The sequence below is a fragment of the Alexandromys fortis genome, unplaced genomic scaffold, assembly GCF_014885135.2.
Source record: "Alexandromys fortis isolate MF-2015 unplaced genomic scaffold, M_Fortis_MF-2015_v1.1 scaffold_36, whole genome shotgun sequence".
NCBI classification, from domain to species: Eukaryota; Metazoa; Chordata; class Mammalia; order Rodentia; family Cricetidae; genus Alexandromys; species Alexandromys fortis.
This window is the reverse complement of record NW_026067915.1, coordinates 1,715,833-1,735,835: the sequence shown is the minus strand read 5'-3', so window position 1 is coordinate 1,735,835 and position 20,003 is coordinate 1,715,833. Positions and strand designations below refer to the sequence as shown.

The window sequence follows — 20,003 nt, the reverse complement described above, 5'->3', positions numbered from 1 at the left end:
CTACACAAGACACCTCACAATCAAATTGATACAGGGTATAAGGAAGAGGAAAGGTTTTATACAACGAGGAGGTAAAAATGGGAAAGCAAATGAAAGAAATCATGGAACATTAAATACAATGTAAGCTCATAAAAAGTGAATAAATAATTTTAAAAGAAAAATCAATACAGGATTATTTTAATCGAAACCATATAAAATACATCATTCAAATAATAGAAAGATGAAATTTTTGCAGATTTCTGGTAATGGTGATGTACCTGAAACCCCAGCAGTCAAAAAGATGAGGAAAGGGGATATAAGTTTGAAATCAGACTGTCTCAACTTGGGTATCTTCTCAGATGGGACAGATGAGACAAAACAAACAAAAATACAGGGTGTGTGTGTGTGCGCGCGTGCGCTTTTGTGCTTATGTAAAAGCCATTAGACCAAAGACTTCACAAAACAATCAGTTTAAATTGATTCAAGTTTATTGATACAAACTTAGGTGGGAGGAAAATGAGGTCAAGAACATGTTATAGTAATCTCACAAAATGATATCTTCTAGAAACGACAGAGAAGTTATACCCATGATGCTACAGAACAGAGCTTCCTACACAAGATCTGAAAAAATATAACACCTATGGCCATGCTAATATGGAAAGGAAAATCTTAAGGTGTCTCAAACTCAGACCAAAAAAAAAAAAAAAAAAAAAGGCAACTAAGAGATACCAACAGCAGTAGCAATAGTTTTCGTCACCGAAAAGTCCTAAACTACTGTTGTTTAAAACCAAGCGGTCAGTCATGAAATCCTATACAGAGACATAACATTATGTGGCTTAAATAGATTATATTTATGTATTTGGGAATGTATATACTTATGTATATGTAAAAACAATCAAAGAAACAAAGGCCATGAATTTGGAAGGAGGACTACATGGGAAAGATTGGAGGAATGAAAAGGAAGGAAAGAGGAACATAATTTTATTTTGGTTTTTAAAGAAATCTTCCTCGAAAAAAAGAAGAAAAAGCAAAACTTTTCCTAAGAAGCTGGGCGGTGGTGGCGCACGCCTTTAATCCCAGCACTCGGGAAACAGAGGCAGGCGGATCTCTGTGAGTTCGAGACCAGCCTGGTCTACAAGAGCTAGTTCCAGGACAGGCTCCAAAACCTCAGAGAAACCCTGTCTCGNCAAAAAAAAAAAAAAAAAAAAAAAATCCTAAGAGGTATGAAAAAAGAGAAAAAAAAGAAAAGTTTTCATTGAATCTGGTTTGTGCATCTTATTAAGAGGCTATAAATTATATGTATGTTCTTTGATTTACAAGGTTTTCTTTTAATGATTCAAAAAATTATAGTATATTTTAAAGAATCTCCAATAGCAGCAGCCTGACCCTTCATTATTCAGATGAAATAAATTGCATACTTCAAAGACAAAGACATTGTTCAAATATTTGGTTAAATATCATTCAAATAAACAACAACAGTTACAGATAGCTATATGTGGAATGTATCTGAGAAGTATACAGCTGACATGGAAGAGACGTCTACTTAAAAACTATTCTAAGATTAGGCAAATATGTGGTGATATCTTGTTTGTACAAATAAAGTTTGCCTGAGAATCAGAGGGCGAAGCTAGTTACTAGCTAACCATAGAGGTCTGGAGGTCTGTACAGACAGACAGGAAGTGACATGGTTGAGCAGAGAGAGGAAGTGATACAGTGGAAGGTAACAGGAGCTCTTTCTCTTTTTGGCAGGAAAGTTGAGTAGGTAAGGTGGCTGTGGTTTTGCTCCTTTGTCTCTGATTTCTCAGCATTTTCTCAAATATCTGACTTTGGGTTTTGGTGTAGGAGGGTCTTCTGTCTATGTGTTACTTTAATTGGTTAAATAAAGAGACTGCCTTGGCCTAGTTGATAGGGTGAACTCAGGTAGGGGGGGAAGACAGAATTCTGAGAGGAAGAAGGCAATGTGGCAAACCCCATGGCTCTCCTCTCTGAGACGGACACTGGCTAGACTTGTGCAGGTAAACCACAGTAATAAAAATGGGTTAATTAAGATGTGAGAGTTAGCCAATATGAGGCTAGAAATAATGGGCCAGGCAGTGTTTAAATGAATACAGTTTCCCTGTAATTATTTCGGGTAAAGCTAGCTGGGTGGCTGGGCGGGACGAAAAAGCAGCCCGCGCCCCTATTTACAACAGGATTTTTATTATTAAAACCTATTAGAACTTTTGCTACATATCAGCACCAAACTTAAAGGCACAATTTCATGAAAAAGCCACTTGACTGTGGCTTTGCAGCCAGGGGCATGGGTCAGAGGTGGATGTGAGGCTCCACTTAAGCTGCACAAAGAACTCCTACTGGAGCGACCATCTGCCAAGCTATATTTTCTTTTCTCTCCAAGTCTCTGAGCATGTTTGGGACTTTCTGTTGTTCTTTCTTTTTCCCCCCAAATCTCTGAGCAAGTTTGGGATTTTCTTGTAGCCATTCTAAAAACAGTTTCCTGCTGCCACCTAAACTCCAGAAGAACCTGGGATCCAAAAATCACAAGACTTACCTGCCCTAGACTGGTTGGCTTGGGAAGCTAACCCCTACTCCTACCCCTTCAAAGTGCTTTTTCTATACAAGCCTGTGTACATTTTTCAGACAGCTGGTTTTTTTTTTTTTATTTCTACCATAGGCTGTGGGCTTTCCCTACACCCCCTTTCTTGTGCTGCCACCCTCAGCTCACAGCTATACACTATCAGCTGCAGCTGTCTTCCACCCGGCTGTTCTCTGCCTCTGTTCTCCACTCACATGTGCTATGTCTTACAGTTCACTGATATTGTCAGCAGATAGGGTAAGAAAGATAATTGGGAATTCTTATGTGGAGAAATTAATTAAAAGAGAGAGTTTTTCCCAAATTAAAAAATGGGAAGCACTATTACTATGGAAGTATTTGATCTCTGTATGATAATATGCTAAACAATTTGAAAGTGCAACAATTAAATAAGAGGAAAACTAATTTAGATGGTTATGTAATATCAATTATAAAAACTATCACTTTGATCATTTTTGTTTTTTCATTAAGAAAGTTGGTTAAGATACAAGTTTTAGAAAACTACAATAAAACAGACCATAGAAATACGCAAATCCAGATAGCGGAATTTAGGAGAACCAATTTTAGCACTGCATATAAGGTTAGAGATGAACAGCCTAAGGTTTTCAAAAAACTAGCTTTAATTTATCCAGTCACCTAAAAGTGACAACTGCCAGCTGATAAATGTTAGGGATTTTTTCCTAACGTCAGCTCTCTGACACCACAAAAATACCAATCAAACCAAATAACAACAAGCCGAATTAAAGGATAACCAGGTTTAATGGGATTTCTAGGTGCTCGGGTGGCCCCAATGGGAACCATGACCACGGAAGAGATGGGGAGTAGGAGACCAGGAAGGGGCTTTCAGAGGAGCAGTTTAAATAGACTGGGGGAGTGGTCAAGGTTTTAGCGGGCTGCCTTGCCCTCCTAGGGGTAGGGGTCAAGGTTTGGTGAGCACAGGGGCGGGGCCTCCAAAGATGGAGGCCAGAAACGGGGACTTACAATAAATATCCACAAGGGTGTGCAAGAGTTAAATGAACTCCTATGGAAATATCATACCAAAAAAGCAATAGTCTCATATGATATGCATTCACCTTTTGTGAAGTAGATGTTGAACTCATGGTCAGTATGTAAGAGAATTATTCCTAGAGACTGAAGAGACTTGTCTAAAGCACTCTTAGAGACTGGCCATCAATTGAAATTAAAGACCTTGTGGACTGCAGAGACTAAGACCATCAAACAACGAAGTAGATCTAGAGGCATGGAAATATCTCCAAACCACCTTATTAGGGAAGGAGATTATGATGTACAAAGGCAAACTATATATGATTACCAGGCCCTGAATTTATACAGCACAGAAGATTTGGGTGCTTGATTCAGAACTGAAAGAGAAGGAAGAAAAATTGAGTCATTTACTAAACTTATACAGGGCCCAAAGGAAGCCTTCGTGGATTTCCTACAAAGACTGAAATCAGTAATAAATATAATAATACCATTTTCAGAAGCTAGACAAATAATTCAATCTCTGGCTTTTGAAAATGCTAGTGTACAATGCAAAGGGGTAATTAGGCCATTAAAGGCAAGAATGGCACACTTGGAGGAATGGATCCAAGATACAATGAATAGTGAATCTCATAATCATGATGATGAATGGATGGATACTAGAGGTGATTTCCAGAGGCTTGAGAAAAATTGAAATATCAAGTATTTCAGTTGTAAACAGTTACTAAATGATTGTAAATAGAGCGTATTTCTTCTAAGCATAATATAAACAAAGCATCTCTCCCTTATGGATTACACAGAAGGTATGGCAAAGGTAGGCATCGGAACCAATGAATGCAGGTCAACAAGGACAGTCAAGGTATACTCTGCCAGAGCAAGTGACCTTGAGAAGACTCTCCAAGGCCCCAATGACAAATTCAGATCAGTCACTTCCTGTAACCATGGAGGAAACTCCTGAGCAATTAAAGAACCTAATGCCTGTAATAAAAAAAAAATATAATCCTCTGGATGATAGAAAAACTACATAGAAGAGAACAAAAAGATCAGGAGAACCATAAAGCAAATATTTTGGAAAATTTCTATAAATTAACAAAGACCAAAATTAAAAATACAAATAAATGACGCTGTAATTGAAGGCTGCATGGACAAAGGTGTGGAAGTCAAAATAATTGCACCAGAATCTTGGCATCCAAATTGGCTTCTTCAGGTACTGAATGTTCAGTTTTTAGGAACTGGAACTTTATCTCAGGTAAAACAGAGCATGAAATGGGTTGAATGTATAGGGTTAGAAGATCAGGGAAGAAAAGTAAAGTCATATGTGGCTAGGATAACAATGATTTTTGGGAGGACATGATTTGTTAAATCAACGGAAAACTCAGAATAACATTCCTAGAATTTCAGAAATAAATCATATGTTAATGTACATTTCTGGGAAAGTATTAGACGGTATTATAAAGAACAGTCACTGACCATTCAGGTTATACAAGAACAGGGCAAAACAGTTGCTGATATTTGAAAGGCAGGAACAGCTCTACCGTTAAATGGTTGACAGACAAACATGTATGGGTTAAGCGATGACCTTTAACAACAGAGAAACTGCAGGTCTTAGAACAGCTGAAACAGAGCACTTTAAATACTCAGCATATTGAAGAATCACCCACTCCTTGAAATTCTTCTGTATTTGTTAAAAAGAATTCTGGAAAATGGAGAATAATAGATCTAAGACCTGTTAATAAGAAGATTCAGCCAATGGGCTCTCTACTTTCTGAACTTCCTTTGTCTTCTCTATTGCCTAAAGGATGGCCTTTTATACTTATTGATTTAAAAGACTGTTTCTTCACTATACCATTACAAGAAAAGGTCAAAGAAAAATTTGCCTTCATAGTGTCTACTTAGAATAATTCTCAGTCTAAGAGATATCAATGTAAGTTTCTCCCACAGTGAATGTTAAACAACTAAATCAGTGCTAATATTTTGTATGGCAGTCATTGGAAATGATATGTAAGTAGTTTCCTAAATCTAAAGTTTACCATAAAATGGATGATATCTTATTAGTTAAATCAAATATAGATACTTTAGAAAGTCTGAAAAAGCAAAGAAAAAATGCCTTGTTGGAGATTACAAAATGCTCCTGAAAAAAAAAATACAAAGAGAAAATTCTATTAATTATTTAGGCTATAAAAAAGGTTTGCAAAAAATTAGACCCCAAAAGCACAAATTAGAAGATACTGAGTGCAGACTCTTAACGACTTTCAGAGATTGCTAGGAGACATTTCCAATCTACGGCCCACTGTTGGGGAAAACCTGATGAACTAAGTAATTTGTTCAAAACCATAGATGGTGACAAGGACTTAAATAGTCCTAGAAAGCTATCAGCTGAAAGTGAGAGAGAATTGGCTTTGTTGGAAGAGCAATTAAAAACTGCATGTGTCAATGGTGCGGATACAAATCTTAACTGTATTCTGGCCATGTGACCCTCCAAGCACTCCCCTACAGGAATTTCAATGCAGAGGGAGGATATATCTTAGAATGACATTTTCACCACATAAACCAAGTAAAAAATTAAAACCGTATGTGGAAATGGTCTCTGACTTAATTCTAAAAGGAAAATTGAGACTTCGTCAATAGTAAGAAAGAATAGACCCAGCAAAAATTGTACTGCCTTTTAATAATGATGAAATTGACAAATTACGGGAAGAAAGTGAACCCCAGAAAACAGTGTGTAGTAAATTTTTTGAAAAATTAACAACTATCCCAAAAGCAAGTGGATCCTTACTCACATTTTATAGGTAACACTAATGGAGTTCCTATGTTCTATACTGATGTAAATAAATGAGCAATGACAGGGCACAACACAGAAAATTTAAGTAAAGTGTATCTAAGCTCTTATGATTCTGTCCAAAGTCAGAATTATATGCAACTCTCATGGTATTAATGGATTTTACAAAGCATCTACACACAGTGATTGATTCACAATATGCTGAAAGTTGTTTTGTATATTGAAATCGTTGAATTTATACCAGATGATACAGAAGTGGCTTTACTAGTAAATCAGTTACAAGAAATAATTAGGATGAGGAATAATCCCATATATATAACACTATAAGGACATACCGTAATTGTTCTTCATACAACTAAACACCATACCTGCTAGTACTCAAAGGAATAAAACCTGGCAGATGAATGTGTTCAATATTATATTATTTGAAAAACTAAATTATGCATACTATACCATTGATACCTATACAGGTTTTCAGTGGGCAACTGCTTTGAGTTCAGAAAGGGCTGGTACAATAATCACACATTTGCTAGAAGTTACAGCAATCATGGGTATACCTTACAGATAAAAACATGCAATGTTCCATGTGTCTCTAAAAAAACCAAAACATTTCTGCTTCTTATAATATAAAGCATATTACAGGTATACTACACAATCCTACAGGCAAGACAATAATAGAAAGATCAAATCAAACTCTACAGGATATGTTAAATAAACAGAAAAGGGTAATAAAGAGCCCCCAGATATAGATTGCATAAAGCTTTAGTAACTTTGAGTTTTTAAAATGGTAAAGAAAAAGGAATACCAAACAGAAAAGAATATACCTTGTTCTTGGTACCTCATAAAACCTTCTCAAAAATTGACCACATACTCAGTAACAAAACAATCCTCAACAATTACAAAAAATGTAGAATAATCGAATGTACCTTATAAGGTCACAATTGTTTAAAACTAGAAGTCAACAGCAATACTAATTCCAGAAAACCCACAAACGATGCTCACCTGAATCATCCATCAATGGGTCAAAAAAGAAATAAAGGGAGAAATTAAAGAACTCCGAAAATTCAATGAAAATGATCACACAACATACCCAAATTTATGGGACACAATGCGAGCAGTGTTAAGAGGAAATTTCATAGGGCTAAGAAATTGGAAAAATCCCACTACTGAATTAATAGAACATTTGAAAACTTTATAACAAAAAGAAGCAAACTCACCTAAGAAAACTAGACCCCAGGAAATAATCAAAGTGAGAGCTGAAATCAACAATATAAAAACAAAGATAACAATATAAAGAATCAATGAGACAAAGAGTTGCTACTTTGAGAAAAATCAACAAAATAGACAAACCTTTATCTAAACTAAACAAAAAGGGAGAGAGAATATCCAAATTAACAAAACCAGAAATGGAAAGGGGGAAATACAGAGAATCATCAGGTCCCATTTCGAAAACCTGTAGGGCACAAAATTATTAAACTTAAAGGAAATAGACAACTTTCTGGATAAATATCACTTACCAAAATTCAATCAAGACCACATAAGCAAGTTAAACAGACCTATAACTGCTGAAGAAATAGAAACAGTTGGGCTGGAGAGATGGCTCAGTGGTTGAGAGCACTGACTGCTCTTCCCGAGGACCAGGGTTCAATTCCCAGCACCCACGTGGCTGCTCACAACTGTCTGAGAATCCAGTTCCAGGGGATCTGATACCTTCACACCAATGCACATAAAATAAAGTTAAATAAACCATGAAAAGATTTTTAAAAAATTTAAAAAAAAGAAACAGTCATCAAAAGTCTCCCAACCAAAAAAAAAAAAAAAAAGAAGAAGAAGAAAAGAAAAAAAATGACCAGATGGATTCAGCGCAGAATTCTACAAGACTTTCAAAGAAAAACTAATACCAATACTCCTCAAATTATTCCACACAACAGAAACAGAAGGAAAAATGCCAAACTCTTTTTATGAGGCTACAATTACCCTGATACCCAAACCACAGAAAGACACTACTAAGAAGGAAAATTACAGCCCAATCTCACTCGTGAACATTGATGAAAAATAGTAAATAAAATTCTGGCAAATCAAATCCAAGAACACATCAGAACCATCATCCATAATGATCAAGTTGACTTTATCCCAGAGACGCAGGGATGGTTCAACATATGAAAATCTGTAACTGTAATCCACCATATGAATAAGCTGAAAAATAAAAACGACATGATCATCTCATTAGATGCTAGAAAAGCTTTTGACAAAATACAAAATCCTTTCAGGATAAAAGACTTGCAGAGAGCAGGGATACAAGGAACATACCTAAACATACTAAAAGGAAATATAAAGCAAGCCAACAGCCAACATCAAACTAAAGGCAGAGGAATTCCCAGCGATTCCAGTGAAATAAGGAACAAGATAAGGTTGTCCACTCTCTCCATATCTATTCAAGATAGTCCTTGAGGTCCTAGCTAGAGCAATAAGACACCAGAAGAAGAACAAGGGGATACAAATTGGAAAAGAAGAAATAAAACTCTCACTGTTTGCTGATGATATGATGGTTACATAAGCAATCCCAAATATTCTACCAAGGAACTTCTACAACTCATAAACACTTTTAGTAATGTAACAGGATACAAGATGAACTAAAAAATCGGTAGCCCTCCTGTACACAGATGATAAAAAGGCGGAGAAAGAAATCAGAGAATCAACACCCTTCACAATAGTCACAAATAGCATAAAATATCTCGGAGTAACTCTACCAAACAAATGGAAGACTTGTATGACAAGAACTTTAAATCTTTGAAGAAAGAATTTAAAGAAGACACCAGAAAGTGGAGAGATCTCCCATGCTCTTGGGTAGGCAGAATTCACATAGTAAAAATGGCAATCTTACCAAAAGCAATCTACAGATTCAATACAATGCCCATCAAAGTCCCAGGAAAATTCTTGACAGACCTCGAAAGAATGGTACTCAACTTTATAAGGAAAATCAAAAAACCCAGGATAGGCAAAACAATCCTGTACAATTAAAGAACTTCTGGAGGCATCACAATCCCTGACTTCAAACTCTACTACAGAGCTACAATACTGAAAACAGCCTGGTATTGGCATAAAAACAGACAGGTGGACCAATGAAACCAAATAGAAGACCCAGATAACAATCCACACATCTTTAAACACCTGATCTTTGACAAGGAAGCAAAAAATATCAAATGGAAAAAAGAAAGCATATTTAACAAGTGGTGCTGGTATAACTGGATATCAACATGTAGAAGAATGAAAATAGACCCATATCTATCAACATACACAAAACTCAAGTCCAAATGGATCAAAGACTTCAACATAAAGCCAGCCACACTGAACCTGATAGAAGAGAAAGTGGGAAGTACACTTGAATGCATTGGCACAGGAAACCACTTCCTAAATATAATCCCAGCATCACAGACACTGAGAGAAACAATTAATAAATGGGACCTCCTGAAACTGAAAAGCTTCTGTAAAGCAAAGGACACAGTGAACAAGACAAAACAACAGCCTACAGAATTGGAAAAGATCTTTACTAATCCCACATCAGACAGAGGTCTCATCTCCCAAATATACATAGAACTCAAGAAATTGGACACCAAAAGAATACATGATCCAATTTTAAAAAAAATGGAGTATAGACCTAAACAGAGAACTCTCAACAGAAGAATCTAAAATGGCTGAAAGACACTTAAGAAAATGTTCTACATCCTTAGTCATCAGAGAAATGCAAATCAAAACAACTCTGAGATTCCATCTTATACCTGTAAGAATGGCCAAGATCAAAAGCACTGATGACAACATATGCTGGAGAGGTTGTGGGGAAAAGGGAACATTTCTGCAATGCTGGTGGGAATGCAAACTGATACAACCCCTTTGGATGTCAATGTGACAATTTCTCAGAAAATTAAGAAACAACTTTTGGGTATCTATCCCAAGGATGCTCAATCACACCACAAGGACATGTGCTCAACTATGTTCATGGCAGCATTGTTTGTTATAGCCAGAACCTGGAAACAACCTAAACGCCCCTTGACCATGGAATGGTTAAGAAAAATGTGGTAAAGAAAGACAATTATCACATGTACTCATCATAGGTGGTTTTTAAACATAAAGCAAAGAAAGTCAGCCTACACACCACAATCCCAGAGACTTTAAGACAACGATGAGGACACTAAGAGAGACTTACATAGATCTAATCTACATGGGAAGTAGACAAAGACAAGATCTCCTGAGTAAATTGGGGGCATGGGGACCTTGGAGGAGGGTTGAAGAGGGGCGGGGAGATGCAGGAAGAAGAGCAGAGAAAAATGGAGAGCTCTATAAAATCAATAATAAAACAGGAAAAAATTATTTCATAGTAAATATTCTAAGGCACATTTGGAAATGGTACATATTATTTCAGCTAATAATTAGTTAAGTAGTTACATCTGGATTCAAGAGGAGTGAAGAAATGTTTCTCTACCAGTAGCAGGCCTGAATTTTCTTTATATGAAGCAAATAAATAAATAATAAAAAGAAACTTCAGTACACAGATATTTGTCTCTGCCAAAATCAGCCCTTCTGGAAACTGTTATTACATGCATTCTTTCTGTCAATAAAAATAGCTAAGTACTGTATTAGTGTTTACTCTATTTAAATGACTATAAAGAAGTATTTCACTAAATTGCAATTTATTCTTGCGATAGAATAAAATGCAGCTAAGATTATTAGCAGCAATAAGAAAAATATTTTTTTCACGTTAAGTACAATGTATGTAATTCTGTTTTTAAAACAAGTTTACATGCAGAAACATATACAAGATGATGCAAAAGCCTCAAAGAAAAATATTCATAGGTTTTATACATTCGAATCATTCCAAGTATTTTTAATCAAAGACTTAAGAGCATAAAGATCATAAAGAGGCACCTGAAATACTAACAAAATGACATTTATCATCTTACTGTACTAGAGAACAAAATAAAAATCACTATTATACTTTTTCCTGAGGTGATTAGGAAGAAAAATGTAAAACTTGGAGAGAAAATAAAGCAAAAGCTATAAGATTTTTTTTTTGTGGGAAACAGTTTGAATAGCAGTTAAATGTTAAATCTTACCTTTAAAGTCCCTATTAGCATAACGATCAATCCAGTCTACCCATTTATGTAGTATACACTGAGACATTAACTATATTAATATACAATTTTCTGTCAACTATGTCATAGGGTTAAGTAGACATGTGTAGACAAAGTTAATATTCTATAGTGATGCTAAAGCGTAGAGTCATTTCCTTTAAAATAAGACAAGCAGACAATCAAGATAACATTGTAGTTTGTAAACTCAAGATACTAATCTAAGCCAATGTGATACATTATGCTTCTAATCCTAGCATCTGGGAAACTGAAGCAGTAGAAATACTGTGGATCTTATGAAACCCTAAGAGGCACAATGAGCTCCCAAAAAGGAAAGAGTAGAAAGGATCACAGACCCTAAACTGCAATGATTGGGGGGTGGGGTGGGGATGAACAACCCCATTCTAAGAAGCCAGTAAAATAGTCTATAGTAATATTTTTCACCACAGATTTAGTAGTATCACAAATGTCTTCTGTAAACTCTCATAGTGTAATTCCTTAATATGTATACTATAAAATACTTAATAGCATAAATATTAGATAGAATTGTATTCGGTTGTTTTATTTTTAGGTTTAGGCTAGAAGACTATTGATAGCCAAAGCCTGGAGTTTGTTAGTCTTGAATGATATATTTGTCTGTTTCATAAATGACAGTCATGGGAAAAATAGGAATTATAGGAGGTGGGAAACAAGAACATGCGTGTGGGTGTGAAAGTAATCATGACTGAATATATATATTCTGTTATCAGAGAACAAATTTAATAAATAACATGAATTCAGATTGATAAAAAATTAGGACAATTAGGGAACAATAAAAGTTGCTTAGCTTAACCTAGCTACTATATTTCATGCCTCAAATAACTGCTCTTCATATTTACTCATGGCATTTTTAACTTTCTTATAAAATGCTTACATTCTACATCTTAAAAGTAGTTCTTCACTAAAGCAATACTTTAGTTAGGACTCTAGCCCATTTCAACTCAGAAGGAACATGGAGTGACTCTGTCTGCCCTTGAGTAGACAGCCAGTGACTATTTTTCCTTCTATAGGCATGTTAAACAGCTCAGTTTCAGCTGGAATATGAAAAACGGATATTTGTCTTTCTTTAATCCCTTCAAATTGAAGGATGGAAATGAGAGCAACTAGCGAAAGATAAAAATAAGCAAACAATACAATACCTAAAAATGGATAAAATCTCAGAGAAGTATTACAGAAGGACATCATGTGATTGCTACAAACAAGAAGAAAAATCCACTAAACTGGGAGTGATGGCTGACTCCTTTAATCTCAGTACTTTAGAGGCAGAGGTAGGCAGATCTCTGAGTTCAAGGCCAGCCTGGTCTACAGAGTCAGTTCCAGGACAACCAAAACTACACAGAGAAACACTGCCTCGAAAAACAAAAACAGGCAAACAAATCTACAAGACTACCTATAACTGACTAATGTTAAGGTTTCTAATCACTGCAAAGAAATACTACAAAGAAAAACAAATAGGGGAGGAAAGGGGGTTTACTTGGCTTAATCTTCCACTTTAAGGCGGGTAGTGATTGTGCACGCATTTAATCCCAGTACGTGGGGGGTAGAGGCAGGTGGATCTCTGTGAGTTCGAGGCCAGCCTGGTCTACAAGAGCTAGTTCTAAGACAGGCTCTAAAGCTATAGAGAAATCCTGACTTGAAAAACAAACAAACAAACAAACAAACAAACAGAAACTTCCACTTTCTAGTCAGTTCATCAAGGAAGGTATCCATGACAAGGACTCACACAGGGCAGAAACCTGAAGACAGGAACTGATGCAGAGGTCATGCTTTTCATGGCTTCCTCAGCCATGTTTCTAACAGAACCTAGGCCTAACAGTCCAGGATTAGTACCACCACCAAAGGGTCGTATCCAACCCCACCAATTACTAATTAAGAAAATGCCCCACAGGCTCGCTTAAAGCCAATCTCACAGATGATTCTAGTTTGTGTCAAGATGACATAAAACTGACCAGGAAATAAACTGAAACCAACTTGGTCAATTGGGATGACCTTGTTTCATTATAAAAGTAGCTCCATATCATGAGCCTTTCAAAATTGCCTATGCACAGCAAGTATCTGATGGCATGACGTATAAAGAAAAGCCAACTTATGGACAGAAAAAAAGAAGTAAAATCTTATTGTGAAGAAAACTCTTCTTGAAGTTTGCAGGCAAATGGATGGAAATAGAAAACACCATCCTGAGTGAGGTAAGCCAGACCCAAAAAGAGGAACATGGGATGTACTCACTCATATTTGGTTTCTAACCATAAATAAAGGACATTGAGCCTATAATTCGGGTTCTTAGAGAAGCTAAATAAGAAGGAGAACCCAAAGAAAATCATATAGGCATCCTCCTGAATATTAACCTTCATCAGGCGATGAAAGGAGACAGAGACAGAGACCCACATTGGAGCACCGGACTGAAATCTCAAGGTCCAAATCAGGAGCAGAAGGAGAGAGAGCACAAGCAAGGAACTCAGGACCGCGAGGGGTGCACCCATACACTGAGACAATGGGGATGTTCTATCAGGAACTCACCAAGGCCAGCTGGCCTGGGTCTGAAAAAGCCTGGGTCAAAACCGGTCTCGCTGAACATAGCGGACAAGGAGGACTACTGAGACCTCAAGAACAATGGCAACGGGTTTTTGATTCTACTGGACCTATTGGTTTCGTGGGAGCCTAGGCAGTTTCGTGGATGCTCACCTTACTAGACCTGGATGGAGGTGGGTGGCCCTTGGACTTCCCACAGGGCAGGGAACCCTGATTGCTCTTTGGGCTGACGAGGGAGGGGGAGGGAAAGGGGAGGCGGCGGTGGGGAAGAGACAGAAATCTTTAATAAATAAATAAAAATTAAAAAAAAAAAAAAGAAAACTCACTCCTGGAATTCAATGCCCCTTAACTTATGAATAGGCCTCTTACTGACTAAAAACCATCACACACCTTTAATCCCAGTAGCCACATTATGGAGGTAGAGATAAGAGCCGGTGGCTGGCTGTTTTGCTTTTCTGACCTTTGAGTTGAACCTCAATAATCTGTCTCTATGTTTTTATTAGTCACGCTATACTGCAGTCTTATCTTCAGGCAAGTTTTATTTGTTAGATTACAAATAGAATATAACTGCATTATAAGGTCACTATAAGCCTAAACTTGTCTAGTAGCATTTGAGCTTCCACTGTAGTAAAGTATACTAAGGTCCTTATTTTTGAAACAAACCTGTATATTCTCATTTTTTAGGGAGAAATCTAAGTTCTTTTAACCTGAAAATGTTGATGCTGAATGTAACTATTTCAATAAATTATCTAAAAACTTTTCACATTAAAATTGAAAGCACAATTTTAAAATTAGCAAATGAGAAATTAAATAAAGATTTAGCTTATTGTTAACCATTGGTTGTCAAGGAAATGTAAATAAAAATAATACTGATTTAAGTTATCAAATAATTTTTAAATATAAAACACCAAAATAATGAAACAGAACATGTTGGTTTTTTGCTTGTTTTTTTCAAGTCAGGATTTCTTTTGGTAGAAATGGCTATCCTAGAACTAGCTCAGTAAACCAGGCTGGCCTTCAAAGCACAGAGATCCACTTCCCTGCCTCTTGAGTGCTGGGATTAAAGGTGTGCGCCCCCGCTCCCAGCTCACTTCTTTTTTATATGTTCTTCTGGCAGAACTGAACTGCGTAGCACAGGCTATCCTCAATCTTGTGAGCTTTCTGCCAAGCCACCAGAATGTGGACTTCAAATTTGTATTCCACACTCAGGATATTTGACAAAACACACTTCCAGGTTTCTTGTGCATCTTAATACTTCCTATACTTCTTATGAAGGGTGGAAGTTTAATATTTGGAAAGAAATATAATATTCATTTATTAAGTTAAGAAAAAACCCATGAAGCAAAATGTTTCATCTATGACATTTTTAAATGATAATGTTCAGAAATAAACATGAACAATTAATATATTTTAATAGAAAAATAATGTAACAACATGCTAAAGGAACAGTAAAATAACTATGATTTATCTTTACAATAAAGTTTTCAATAAAATCATAGATTACCAAACAATTCGTTGTTGAAAAAATGAAACATAAAAAACAAGTTTCTAAAAGATCACACTGGACTAAGGAGATGACTCAATTAACACTGAACTTACTGTACAAGCATGAGGACCTGAGGTTCCGAGATAGACAGACAAGAGACACACCCACACATATACTCTTCTTTCAAATAAGCTGAAATCTGCATTACACATATCAAATCACGTTCAAAAACTAGATCAAGGTAACAGAAAGACTCTTGGGCATTTCCTACTAGTCATTTTGTTTAGTAAAACTCAAAGAATACCTTCAAAATAAGCAAACTGAACTGAAAACCCACAAAGAATAACCTTCTGGTTCAAATATAAGTTATACAGAAGTTAGAGGAATATCTAAGTGGTAGAGCACATGCTCAGAATATTTAAGACCCTGGGTACAAAAACACAGACAATGACACACAGAGTGCACATGAAGTGTTGATATATACACTAGAAAACCCTACAAAGATTGTCATGGTTCATATAAAAAATAGAAACATCCAAAAATTACCTGCATTGCACTTTTCCCCAGTTTCACCACCTCAAATAATGTGACAGGATCTCCTTCACCATTCTGTTGAGGGTGTCCATTAGCTCTTCCACGACCTATTCCTCTAATCCCAGCTTCAATTCTGCTCTTTTCTCCTGGGGATTTTCGAGGTTTCTTATTTGTAGACTGAATTAAAAGATAAAGAAAAATTATAATGAATGCAGACTTGTTTCTGATTTATATAAACATAATCTCAAACTGTTTGATCATATAAAGATGTTTTGAAATAAGAGGTCAAAAATATATAAATCCCTAAACAAAAACAATTAAAAATTTTTGTGATAAAAACATTATAGTACAAACACCAAAATTTAAGTTCATAGAGATATGAAAATAAAATCTCAGATATTTGTATAACAATATTTAATGATTTAACCATGTCTACTCTTGAATTTTCCATCTTTACATTTTCTTCAATATACTCTCCTGTATCCTGAGAATTTTAGTTCACTAAAACATTCCTGGGAAATTCTGCAGTTCTAATTTCTTTCTCTGCTGAATTACTCAAAAATTTGTCATTTCAACAAATACTTGGTGGGCATTCTTGGAACTATTCAAGATACCGGAAATACAGTAGAGCCAAAATACTTCCTAAATGTAGCCTAATGATGTAGCCTAAATTTCCCCTACCTCCTGCACCCAATTATTTCTCTCTTTTGTTTTTGTAAGACACAATCTCATATAGCCAAAGCTAAGCCCAAACTCATTATGTTGCTAAAAACAAAACAAAGCAAACTGTAAACTCCTAGATCCTCCTTTTCTCTCCCAAGTACTGATTAATTACAGGCATGTGGGGACAGAAACCAGGGCTTTGTACATGCCAAATGAGATATATTCATCCCTAGGCCGTCAGGTTTTCCAACATTAATACTACCTACCACCACTGTATCTTAAAGCCAGGGGTAATATGAAAAATGTGCCTGTCACTTTACCCAACTGCGTCAAACTAACCAACATCAATTTTGCTTAATGTAATATTAAAAAAAAGATTTTATTTAATCACAAGTACTTCCTGCTCCCAATTACTTCTCTCTTTTGTTTTTCTAAGGCACAATCTCATATAGCTCAGGCTAACCTCAAACTCACTATTGTAAAGAGTTTTCTAAAATTCTTTAAAAATTCACACGATTTTCTTCCTTTTCCCTCAGTTATATTTTATCCTTTCCTATATTATATTCATTGCCAATTGGTGTTAACGAGAGGTCTTGGTAAAGCATCTTTTCAGTCATTATACTTTCTGGAGTAATTCATTAGAGGCCTGTCCCAACAACAAATTTTCTGCCTCTTATCTCCAAATCTAGCTTTATTTATCTTACTTTAAAATGCTGGAGCTAGCCCCTGTAAACATTATTCTATTGCCATCTGTTGCAGTATTAGCCTTTATAAACACAGGACACTGTAGAATCATTACACAGCACAGCGGAGTGGGGAGGAAAGTTCTCTTCATGACTGAGCTTTGTCAACTCGGCACGATATCAAGCCCTCCTAGCACTACCTGAGTCACAACTTCCATTCATAAGAAGCAACAAGTCGGGCAGTGGTGGTGCACAGCTAATCCTAGCACTCAAGAGGCAGAGGCAGGTGGATCCCTGAGTTCCAACCTAGTCTACAGAGAACATGCTCTCTATTAATTTTGTTATTTATGTAGACATCTGATCACTTTTACTATTAATATATTTTATAAACCATCTACAGTAACACCTAGAAAATACCTTAGCTTTCTTTAAAGCTGTTACATTCCAGTGCATGAAGTTAGTCATTAACTTGCTCATGAGCAGCTTTTCTTTCTTTCTTTTTTTTTATCTCTTCTTTTTTTTTTTTTTTTCATGCCAGAGGAGGGTAGGGGTTGACAAAGAACACTAAGCCCATCTTCAACGATGTGATAGAAGTTAAAGATTGCTAGGTGAGGACGCTCAAAAGACTCCCACACATCCTGAATCCCGTTTCCCCTTGTAAGTATATTATAAACAGTTAATAGTTGCTAGGAGTGTGGGGGAGTTCTCAGTAGTTTAGTTGCTTATAAGTTGCCTGTAAATAACCTCCCTCCAAGCTATCAAATAACTCTAATTAAATGCATTGGTACGCCAAACTACTTAAGTGTAATTTTATATTCAATAACCTATTTGGAGTGAATAGATGTGTGATTGTCTCCCCAAAAGAAGGTTCACATACCAGTTTAAGAGCCAGATGTTAATTGTGGAATAATATTAACAAATACTCATAAATTGAATCAAATAAATACAAAAAAGGATGATCAAACTAATGTCCTTGCCTTTATTTTTTTAAACATACCAAGATAACAATTCAACACAGACTGAATAAAGACATGCTGCAAAAAAAAGAAACAGAGCACATAACAAGTAGAATACTTAGTATATGGTTGGACCCAAGACTGGGATCTAGAAACCAAAATGATTAGCAAATTTTGAGTATAGCTAGTTAATTAAATTATGGTATCAATTTTAAATAACCTGGTTTTGAGAAGTATATAATACGCAATACAATGACCTTGTTCGTGGAAAATATGCACTCAAGTGCATAGGGCTCATATGATGCTCATCAATATAGGGTAATGGAATGAAAGTACTGGGAAAAAAAATGGGTGTACCTGTAACTATAACACATAATATAATGTTAACATTGTATAAATAGCTATGTCCATCCCCATCACCATTGTGGTGTTAAAGACCGAACCCAGAGCTTTGTATATGCTAAGCAAGAACTCTACATTGGGCTGTATACCTAACATTTTCCTAAATACTTTCAATTCTTAAGTGATAAAAATCCTTAGAACCAGATCTGCAGACAGAAAGACAGCTTCGTAACGTTATCTTGATATATAAAATGACTACTAATATCCTTCTGCTATACTGATAGGACTGGATCTTGTTCATCCATCATCAGAGAAGCTTCTTCATGCAGTACATGGGAACAACCAAGCAATGTGCAGAGAGTGAGAGATCTTGGAACACTCAGTCCTAAATAGCTATCTCCATCAAGTCTCTGCCCACAGGGCTCAGGGAAGTCTTCCAGAGAGGAAGCAGAAAAGGATGGAGGACATGAAGGAAAACAAGGCCTTCTAAGCACTACAGGCCAGACCCACATGTGAACTGACAGACTGTGGCAGCATCCACAGGGCCCACACAGATCTAAGCCATAGAGGGTCCAAGTGCCAAGGAAAAGTAAACAAGAGGGTCCATCCCTTACCCAGGAATTTGATAACCGCTCACAAAGGAAAACTTACTTTTCTCCAAGGGAGACTCATTGGATATACAAACCACCATTGAGGGCAGGCCCTATGACCAGCATTAGATGATCAACACAAAACAAATTCAATGATATTTTTGAAGGTTTTGTGTCTCACAATGTTTTATTGAAGCATTTTTTCTTTTTTTTTAAAGCCTTTCTGATCTTTTGCTTATGTATTATGGTTGCTCATTTCATTTTTATGAGTTTTCTGTATGCGCGAATGTGTGTGTCTCAGAATCTATGTGTTTCATTGGCTTTTTCTATGGTTCGTTTTACTAATTTGTAAAGGGGGGAGCATGCATGTGTGCATTGCTACTTGTTTTTATTTTATCTTATTGTTACTTTAAGATGATGGCTTATATCCTAATGAGAGAGAGAATTTGGATGGATTGAAAGAAAATGCCCCCCAAAGAGCACTACTGAAAGGTGGGGCCTTGTTGGAGGAAGAGTGTCACTGTGGAGACAGCCTGAGGTCTCATATATCCAAGATACTACCCAGTGTCTCAGACCACATTTTCTACTGCTGGCAAGTCAAGATGTAGGGCACTTGGCTTCTACTCTAGCACCATGTCTATCTGCATACCATTATGTTACACCATGATGAAAATGGACTGAACCTCTGAAAATGTAAGCCACCCCAATTGAATGTTTTACCTTTAT

The 20,003-nt window shown here is 36.3% G+C and overlaps 1 protein-coding gene across 3 annotated transcripts in view; it reads right to left on the bottom strand.

Moving 5' to 3' along the window:
• Stag1 (STAG1 cohesin complex component) overlaps positions 1 to 20,003 on the bottom strand; it is a 305,418-nt gene that overhangs the window by 186,087 nt on the left and 99,328 nt on the right. For all 3 annotated transcript variants that reach the window (XM_050139376.1, XM_050139375.1, XM_050139374.1), the window contains one exon: positions 16,056 to 16,220. In XM_050139376.1, coding sequence (XP_049995333.1) covers positions 16,056 to 16,220 — 165 coding nt within the window. The remainder of the gene's footprint in view (positions 1 to 16,055; positions 16,221 to 20,003) is intronic.